Source organism: Corylus avellana, chromosome ca1 (genome assembly GCF_901000735.1).
Source record: "Corylus avellana chromosome ca1, CavTom2PMs-1.0".
In the NCBI taxonomy this organism is placed as follows: domain Eukaryota; kingdom Viridiplantae; phylum Streptophyta; class Magnoliopsida; order Fagales; family Betulaceae; genus Corylus; species Corylus avellana.
The window spans coordinates 46251407-46260794 of NC_081541.1; the positions used below are offsets into that span (position 1 = coordinate 46251407).

Genomic DNA, 9388 nt, shown 5'->3' on the forward strand with positions numbered 1-9388 from the left:
GGAATGTTCATGATATTTCTTTCTTTCATTCATTCATTCACACTTGGCTTCTAGATTGCAATGCATGTGATTCTCGAGAAGATGATAATTGACATGTATTATTTTATATGATCAATAAATTCAGAATATATTAAAACCCGACTCATGATAATATATAGCAACCAATATTCTTCTATTAGTAGCTAGCTGCTCAATCTTTCTTGAATTCATCTTAATCAATTGAAATAAACCAAACTAACTTTGAAAAACATATTCAATTAAATTAATTTGTTTGCATCTATTTTTGGGTTTAGACATGTATAAATACAAAACTTGGCCGACTAAATTGACGTCAATCACCCACCTTCATTTCCTTTGATTTCCTCCAACATTGCAAAGAAGAAACACGTGGGTAGGGCCGTGTGGGTCCATTAATTTTTTTGTTTTCTTTCATGAGCATGTTTCCTATATACCTTCTTCGATCGGTGTAGAAAGCGTAAGATAGCTTGCATTCCAGTCTCATTTTGCTCTGCTGTTTACGATCACCATCCTTCGTTTCCTTTGATTTGCAAAAGCACAAAACATGGCTGAGATTGCAGGCATATTTCTCTCTCCCTTCCTCCAAGTGTTTTTTGAAAAAATGGCGTCTCCTGAATTCGTTGACTTCTTTCGGGGACGAAAAGTGGATGATGGACTCTTAATGAAGCTGAGGATAAAATTGTTGCCCGTAGATGCAGTGGCTGAAGATGCGGAGGACAAGCAATTTACAAACACCGATGTGAAAAAGTGGCTTGATGAGCTGAAAGATGCTGTCTATGATGCAGAGGACGTCTTGGACGAGATTGCTACAAAAGCCCTGCAACGCAAGTTGGATACTGAACTTGGAACCTTTGGAAGTAAGGTACGTAACCCCATCTCTACTTCTCGTTTTGTCAAGAAGGTAGAAAAAAGGATAAAAAAGCTACTTGACAAACTGGATTTTCTAGTAGAAGAAAAAGTGAAGTTAGGCCTAAGAGAAGGCGTTGGAGTTGGAGGAAATACATCAGAAAGACTGCCCACAACTTCTTTGATTGAAGAATCTGATATTTGTGGTAGGAAGTATGATAAGGAGGCGATAATTAACTCGCTTCTCTCAAATGATGCGAGTGACAATGAAGTAGGCGTGGTTGCCATAGTCGGCATGGGAGGAATTGGCAAGACCACCCTTGCTCAATTAGCATATAATGATAATAAGGTGATAGAGCACTTTAACCTAAAAGTATGGGTTTGTGTTTCAGATCCATTTGATGTGTTCGTGATAATAAAAACAATTTTGGAGGAAATTATTCTGTCACATGGTGATGTTGAGGTTCGAAATGAACTTCGAAAGGAACTCAATGATATTAAGAATCTGAATCAACTTCAAATTAAACTCAAGGATGCTTTGATAGGAAAGAAATTCCTACTTGTTTTAGACGATGTTTGGGAGAGTTATCCTAAATGGGAGGCCTTAAATAATTCTTTCAAATCTGGAGCACCTGGAAGTAAGGTCATCGTAACAACACGTGATTATGAGGCTGCAAGAGTCATGCGCTCTAAAGCAATTCATCGTACAATGGAGTTACCCAAAGAAGATTGTTGGAAATTATTTGTAAAACACGCATTCCACGATAGTAACTCTAATGCGCATGCATATCTAGAACTAGAAGCAATAGGGAGAAAAATCGTAAAAAAGTGTCATGGCCTACCTTTAGCAATCAAGGCGATTGGGGCTCTCTTGTGGTCTAAATTAGATGTTGATGAATGGAATAAGGTATTGAGAAGTGAAATATGGGATTCGCCAATTAATGCGACAGACATCCTCCCTGCACTAAGATTAAGTTATAAATATCTTTCGCCACCTCTAAGGCGATGCTTTGCATATTGCTCCATATTCCCAAAGGATTATGTTTTCAAAAAAGATAAATTAGTCTTTTTATGGATGGCAGAAGGTTTCTTGCCACAACTCCAAAACAAAACAATGAAAGAAGTTGGTGATGATTACTTCCTTGCTCTTGTATCAAGATCATTATTCCAACAATCCAAGCACGATGAATATGTAATGCATGATCTTATCAGTGATTTGACAAAGTTTATATCTAAAGAATTCACTTTATGCAAAGAAGATGATAGTTCTTGTAAATTTCTAAGCACGACTCGCCATTTCTCATATTCTTACAAAACATTTGGTACTAAGGAGTTTGAGACCTTCCACAAAGCTAAGGGATTACGCACTATCGTAGAAATAAATTCTTGGAGTTATAGAACCAATTTTTTCTCACCAAATATAAGATGCCTACGGGTACTCATTCTATCTCACAATAGCGGCTTAACAGAGTTGCCAAATGCAATTGGTAAATTCAAACAGCTACGTTATTTGAACCTTACTTACAATCCAATTGAAAGGTTGCCTAATTCCATATGTAAGTTGTTCAATTTGCAAATATTGGATTTATCACATTGTATGGCTCTTGCTGCCTTGCCAAGAGATGTGCATAAACTCATTAATTTGAGTCATCTTGATATTACTGAAACTATGATAATGGAGATGCCGATATATCTTGGTAAACTAAAATGTCTTAAGACATTACCTACATTCATTGTCAGCAAACATAGTGGATCTGGCATTGAAGAGTTAGGAAAACTTACAAATCTTAGGGGATCGCTTAATATTTTAGACCTCCAAAATGTTGAATTTCCAGTCGATGCTAAGGACGTAATCTTGAGGGATAAGTACCTTGAGAAGTTGGAATTGAAGTGGAGAGTTGATACTAGTGCTTCAGAAAATCATAAAATTGTACTTCATTGTCTCGAGCCCCATTCAATATTGAGAAGCCTTAGCATCTACGGCTATGGTGGTACAAGTTTTCCAAGCTGGGTTGGGGATGCTTCATTCTCTAATATAACATCCCTTCGTCTAGAAGACTGTAAATTTTGCTGTAGCTTGCCACCACTTGGGCAACTACCCTCTCTGCAGCACCTCTCGATTGTTGGGTTGGATGGAATTGTTACAGTAGGCTGTCAGTTTTACGGTAGTGGATCTTCTTCAATGAAGCCATTTGGAGCCTTGGAATTTCTACGGTTCGAGAAGATGTTGGAGTGGAAGGAATGGTTTCCTTTTGAGGCTGAAAATGAAGGTGGAGCTTTTCCTAATCTTAGAGAGCTTCAGATTTCTGGATGCCCTAAGCTAACAGGGGAATTGCCTGTCCATCTTCCTTATTTAGTCCAACTTTCCATTGAAGATTGTCCCCAGCTCGTGGTTCCATTCCCTGGGGCTTCTTCTCGACATAAAGTGATGCTTTCAGATTGCAATACGGTTATATTAAACGAATCGTCGATTGGAATACAAGAGCTTGACATTCGAAAATGTTCGGAGTTAGAGCTCCCAATGCACCTGAACTATTCATCCCTTGAATGTTTGACATTGGAGCACTGTCATTCTCTCAAGTCCTTTCCATTAATATTCTCAAAGATTCGTGAGCTGTCAATCATGGATTGTGGGGATATAGAATCTCTTACTGTTGGAGAACAACATGAACATGATTTACTCCTCTCGAGTATGCGCATCCATTGGTGCCCTAATTTTGCATATTTTCCACAAGGAGGATTGCGTGCCCCCAACCTTAAACATTTCTCAATCTGGGAATGTAGGAGTCTTCGGTCGCTACCCGACAAGATGCACATACTTCTTCCTTCTCTTGAGAAATTGAAAATAATTAATTGTCCACAAGTTGAGTCGTTTCCTGAAGGGGGCTTGCCTTCCAATTTGAATGAAATTTCCGTCGAAAATTGTGACAAACTCTTTGCGAACCGGATGGGGTGGGGTTTGCAAAATCTCTCGTGTGTTAGAAGCTTTTCAATCAGTGACAAATCTGAAGATGTGGAGTCCTTTCCAGATGAGGGGTTGCTGCCTACCAGTCTTACCTATCTTAGCATCCGTGGCTTCCCTAATTTGAAATCTTTGGAGAAGAAGGGGTTTCAAAACCTCACTGCTCTTAAAGAATTAATGATTTGCTTATGCCCTAAGCTCGAGTTCATGCCAGAAGACGGGCTGCCTGCCTCCCTTTCTACTATAAAAATAAGCTTATGTCCTTTGTTGACGAAAGAGTTGGAAAGGAAAGAAGCACCCGAATGGCGCAAGATTGCTCACGTGCCCAACAAACATATATATTATTAGATGAGCAAGACTCTCCACTTTCTTTCATATTATCCACTTTTATAGTCAGGTACTTTCCTTTTTCAGCCACCTAATAATATTTTATCAATTTACTTTACCATTTCTATTTTAATTTATCATAGCTATTTATTACCTTTGATGAAATATAATGCTTTGTCCTCTTATTCATTCTTCCTTTGTTTTCGTATAATAATTCTGTGTTGATTTGAATTCATTTGTCTAATTTTTCTTAGGTATTTTAACCCATCCAAAATCAGAAAAGAATTAAAAGCCCAAAAGAGTTCAAATCAGTTGTGTTCGTTCTAAGTGGTGTTTTGTCTTTTAATTGGGCAGCAAGTCATCCCAATGAAATACAAACTCTACACATTTTTCTGCATCTTCTTCTCAACTGCGCGCTGTCATTCTCTTCCAGTAGGCTTTGTTCATTGTGCCGGATCAAACTGGGTAAATTAAGGGTAACAGGTTCTGCTATCTTGAGTTCACTAGCATGAGTTACTTTTATATTCTCCCCTGGCGCCAAAAAACTGGGTTAAGGGTAATTAAGGATACTTCCCTCTTGTTTATTCTTCCTTTATTTTCTTTTAATAATTATGTTTTGAGTTGAACACGAATTTCTAATTAAACTAATCAAAATCGGAAAAGAATCAAAAGCCCAAAAGATCTCATATCAATTGGGTTTTGAGCAGGTAATCAGGAGTGAAGTACAATCTTTACTTGTGTGCTCATGGCTTTGCTGCAGATGGTCAACCGCTCCTGGGCATTGTTTTCGTATCTTCTTCTCAATGGGTTCCATTCTCGTCATTAATTAGTATGACATCTTCCAATGGGCCTTGTTAATTGTGCTGGTACAAACTGGGATAAGAGTAGTTCAATTGGGATGTCTTTTTGCTTTGGTGCCAAACTTCTCTGTTGCAGCTGTTCCGATTGTATTTATTGGGCAGTGTCTCTTTACTGAAGACAATTTGTTTAGTCAGGTATTTTCTCTTTTCAACCAGCTAATTTCTCTCTTTGTTGAGGATAGAATGCTTGGCCAAAGTTTTTATTCTTTCATTATTTTTGTTTAATAATTCTGTTTTAATTTGATGCCAGATGTCTAATTTAATCCATCGAAAAAAACAAAAATTTGAATTAAAAGCCCTGAAGATTCCAAATCGGTTGGATTTTGAGTGGTGTTTACCTTTGCAGCAGGTAATCTAGAATGAAATACAAACTCCACTTGTGTGCTCATTGATTCGGTTGCAGATGGTCAACTGAGCCTACTCACTTCTTCTCAATTGGTGCTCCCTCTTCATTTGTGTCGGACTGGCTTAAGGGCAACTGATGTTTGCTGACATTTTGAATTTAGAAATCAATTCAATGAACATTGCACATGCTCAATCCTGATTCTTCCATTTTGAGTTGTACAATGTTTTTGGTAGGTGAAAAACGTTTTTAGAGTTTATTGTCAAACTTATTTACTGTTAGTTCTCTACTAAAACATTTTTTCGGCAGAAGGTTGACTTAATCGAATTGGAGATGGCTGCTTTGTTGAGATATTGGCGACACTTAAACCTTGTGAGTTTTTCTAATAGGAGTAAGTTAATTGAGTCACTTTTTTTGTGTTCTAACATATTGGATTGCTATGTGGATGCTATCCCCAACCCATCAAAAGAGAGACTAGTTGATGTTGTTCAGAGGCATTTCATGTCGCAGGTACTTTCAAAACTGGTTGCTTCTCCCTTTTTCTTGTACTTACATTGTTAGTTCAAGCAGCTTTTTAATACTAGATAGCATTACTCTGTAACAAAAACTCCATTTTTATGGTGGTGAAGCAAATGGACGAGTTGCAGGTCATTTTGGGGTTTGTTCAGGCTGCAAAGAGATTGAAGATTGTGTGCAAATGGCCTGGAGAGAAATGGGGAGATCTTTGAATTTGAATTTGGTTTGTTCAGGTCATTTATCTGTGGCTTGTTTATTCCTATTGTTTTCACTTACTAGGTTAGAATTACTTCGTTCTGAGTTATAGAGGATGTTACTTTTTGTTAGTGTAAATGTAGATATATGTAAGCTCGTGACCAGACCTCTAAAGATGTCCCTTGTGGCTTTCTTTCCAAACTTGGTTGACTGTACTGCTGACTTGAGGAAGTGGGTTTTTAAAGACCTCTTCAATCTATTTATTCCTTTTCTTTTTAATCATCATCAATGAACAGTTTGCACAGAGAGGAATGGATTTGCTTTGTGACAATCTCGCTTTATCATGTAGACTTTTACCCACATCCACCCCACTCAATATTCTTCTACTCGGTGGCAAAAGAAGAAAAAGAAGATGGAAACAATTCAGTTTTGGGTCTCAGAGCACAAGCTGACAAGCATTGGTCAGTAGTAATCCTCTTTCTCAATCAATATGTTCATGTTTTTAACTAGTAGCTAATATAGGGGCGCTCTGGGCATCAGGAATTGGGGCATCACCAGCTTATTCATGTACAAGATCTCCCCTGTAGCCAAGCCTTTGGCTTATTCATGCAAGGTAACTTCCATCTCTTCAAGGCCTAAAGCTATTCATCTTCAAAAACAGAGAAGTGAGTTTGTGTGGGAGATACTAAAATGTGTCCACTTCTTGTGACATTGGCGGTGCTCTTTGGCACAGCCACCTACCTCTACTACGAGAAGCGTACAACGGAGCAAGGAGAGAGATCTTAGACATGTATATTCTCTAACCAGAAGGCAAAATTTTTGGAGTTTGTTTAGGATTTGATAGAAAAGACTAGTGTTCTTGCCGTGGTGTTTGGTACTGTGTTACAGGATTCATCTAGTACTATTAATTTTTACTTGGTGTTTGGTATATAGAACTTCGCATTAACTCTAAAATATGTTTATTTTTCTACTGTATTTATCTACTGCCCAAGTTTTACATGAATCAATTAGCTTCACACCCTTAGAGCTAGAATTAGTTCACTTATAAATCTTCTGAATCAAACTTCATTTACCTAGCATCTGTATATCATTTCTAAAGCTTTTCTAGCTTGTCATTTGAGAAATTTCTAGCATATAACATGTTGATGCTGTTTGATTATAAAATTCTAACCATAATTTTGCACATATCTTAGTTTTAAGATTTTACCTGTCACAAACTATAAATAATCCATGTTAGATATGAGTTTTATGACTTCTTTTTCCTCTTTCTCTTATATCCAGAATTTCCCACTCAACCTATTGCAAGGCCCTTTATTCTTGGAACTCCTCCTGGGCTGAAATAATGATCTCAAGGAAAGAGTGTTGGCTTCTTACTCACTAGTACTGAGTCTCTTGAAGAGTTCAGGTGTGAAATCAAAACCCTTCGAAACTATTTTTCTAAAGAATGACAGTTGTATCTGAAAACTCTTCTTAAAAATGTTGTTCTTCTTTGATTGTGGAATTACAAAAAGTTAGTTATGCACCAGAAACCTTATACAAGCTCCTTTCTCCTCAGTAGAAAGCAAAAATTTGTTTAGATGTTATGATGGTCCATGATTCTTCGCCAATGGGTTTAAAAATGAATATTTTGAAACTTGATGAGCTGAGCACTTTCAGATGTTTTCTTCACTCTTACCAAATTTTCCTTTCTTTTTTTTTTCTCAACAGAATGTGTTTCAATGCTCTCATCATGGGATAAAGAGTTGCTCGGCAATCTCCAGAATCTCTCTCTGGTTACATGGAAAGCAAAATGATGAAGACAATGCTAAATGTGAGATTGAATTAAAGACGGCACCGTATTTGTTATAGTATCTGAGTGCTGGATTGAGAACTTCTTGGAGCGATGATCCTTTCTATGATGTGCACAGGCATGCTTCTCAAGATTGCTTGCAAGAAAATGAAGAGATTGGTTCTTCATAATAACTTGACTGCCTTTCACTTGAGATGTTATTTTTAGAAGTTGCAATGGAGAGATTTCTCAGGACGTTGTTTCAATTCCTAGACCGTTTCAATTTTGAGTGTTCAAAGTGTCTTAATGAGGTGCTTCAAGCTGTTTTCTATTCTCATCTACATCTTGTGTCATTTTTTGGGGACATTGCATTATGCCGCCTTTGTGATTTTTATGGGCCGATCTTGATGAAATTTTAGTATGTTGTTCCTGACGACGAGTGCTACAAATTGATTGGTGTCGATCATTGGAATTCCTCTCCAGTCGTTTGGTTGCTAATACCTATTTGGTAAGATCTTTCTTTATTCTTGTTGGAATTCACTTTAAGGTGATGAATTTATGTTTAATTCAAGAATGTATGTATTCTTGATGTGGTGATAACCTCTAGATATTTCTCTAGAAAAGACAATTGTAAACTTATTATTGTTGATAGTGAAAAAATTAACTGGACTAGGTCCCGTGGTTTTTACCTTCACATTGGAGGGTTTTCCACGTAAAAACCTTGGTGTCTTGCTTGTGAGTTGCTTTATTATTATTATTATGCTACTATGACTATTTAATTTGCACAAAGAAGAGTAAATTAATTCCGCTAAGCATCAAAAATTGATGTTTACTCCTAACAATCTTTAATACGGAAAGCAAAAATTTGAGTAATATAAAATGTCATTCTTATGTTTTGGTATATGTTCTTTTTTTCTTTTTCTTTTTTTGTTTTTAAGATTAGGTTTCTTGAAAGAGATGGGACCATTTGAGATGCCTAGGAGCATACTCGGAATCTATGTTTATTACAATAAAAAATACAAAAAAAAAGAAAAGAAAAGTATTCTTACATACTCGACTGGACAAATATTAAACTGGCATGCTTCGTTAAAAATGCATGTGAAACATTTTATGCTCTAAAGACATATGTTAGTTTAATTAGGGCGGTATATTGATTAATGCCCCTTGTCACCGCTAACCCCAAAACGTCGGAATAACTACTGAGAGCTTGTTTGGGATTGAGTTTGAAAAATAGAGCTTTTAAGTCCAAAAAACGTTTTTTGACAAAAGCTTTATTTTTAAGATTTTGTCAAAAATACGTTTTGACAATTTTTAGAGTAAAAAAGTACAAAAATAAAAAAAAATTACTTTTGAAATTTTTTACCAAACATGCCAACTTTTATTTAGCACAACTTTTTAAATATTAAAAGTAATTTTTAAACTCTCTAATGCAATCCTAAACATGGTTTGAATTTATCTAATTGAATGAAAATTCCATAACTAATCATCACTACCAAGTTGGTGGTGGTGACTAGTAAAACTGCAGTGTGAGCAGTTTGAAGAAGCTCGAAGCT

At 36.6% G+C, this 9388-nt stretch overlaps 1 protein-coding gene across 5 annotated transcripts in view; it reads left to right on the forward strand.

The window, feature by feature from the left end:
• The window catches only part of LOC132176926 (putative disease resistance protein At3g14460), a 19689-nt gene extending 11133 nt beyond the window's left edge, over window positions 1-8556 (forward strand). The window contains exons 1-13 of one of the 5 annotated variants that reach the window (XM_059589088.1): window positions 717-880; window positions 969-4223; window positions 4408-4709; window positions 4861-5148; window positions 5360-5588; window positions 5666-5866; window positions 5986-6105; window positions 6211-6298; window positions 6417-6528; window positions 6608-6680; window positions 6801-6857; window positions 7349-7472; window positions 7775-8556. In XM_059589088.1, coding sequence (XP_059445071.1) covers window positions 1160-4174 — 3015 coding nt within the window. In that variant the 5' untranslated portion in view covers window positions 717-880; window positions 969-1159 and the 3' untranslated portion in view covers window positions 4175-4223; window positions 4408-4709; window positions 4861-5148; ... (7 more) ...; window positions 7349-7472; window positions 7775-8556. Of the gene's footprint in view, window positions 1-716; window positions 881-968; window positions 4224-4407; window positions 4710-4860; window positions 5149-5359; window positions 5589-5665; window positions 5867-5985; window positions 6106-6210; window positions 6299-6416; window positions 6529-6607; window positions 6681-6800; window positions 6858-7348; window positions 7473-7774 lie in introns of those variants that run through there. The other 4 variants (XR_009439695.1, XR_009439697.1, XR_009439694.1 and 1 more) reach the window with 4 other exon arrangements.
• The last annotated feature ends 832 nt before the right edge of the window (window positions 8557-9388 follow it).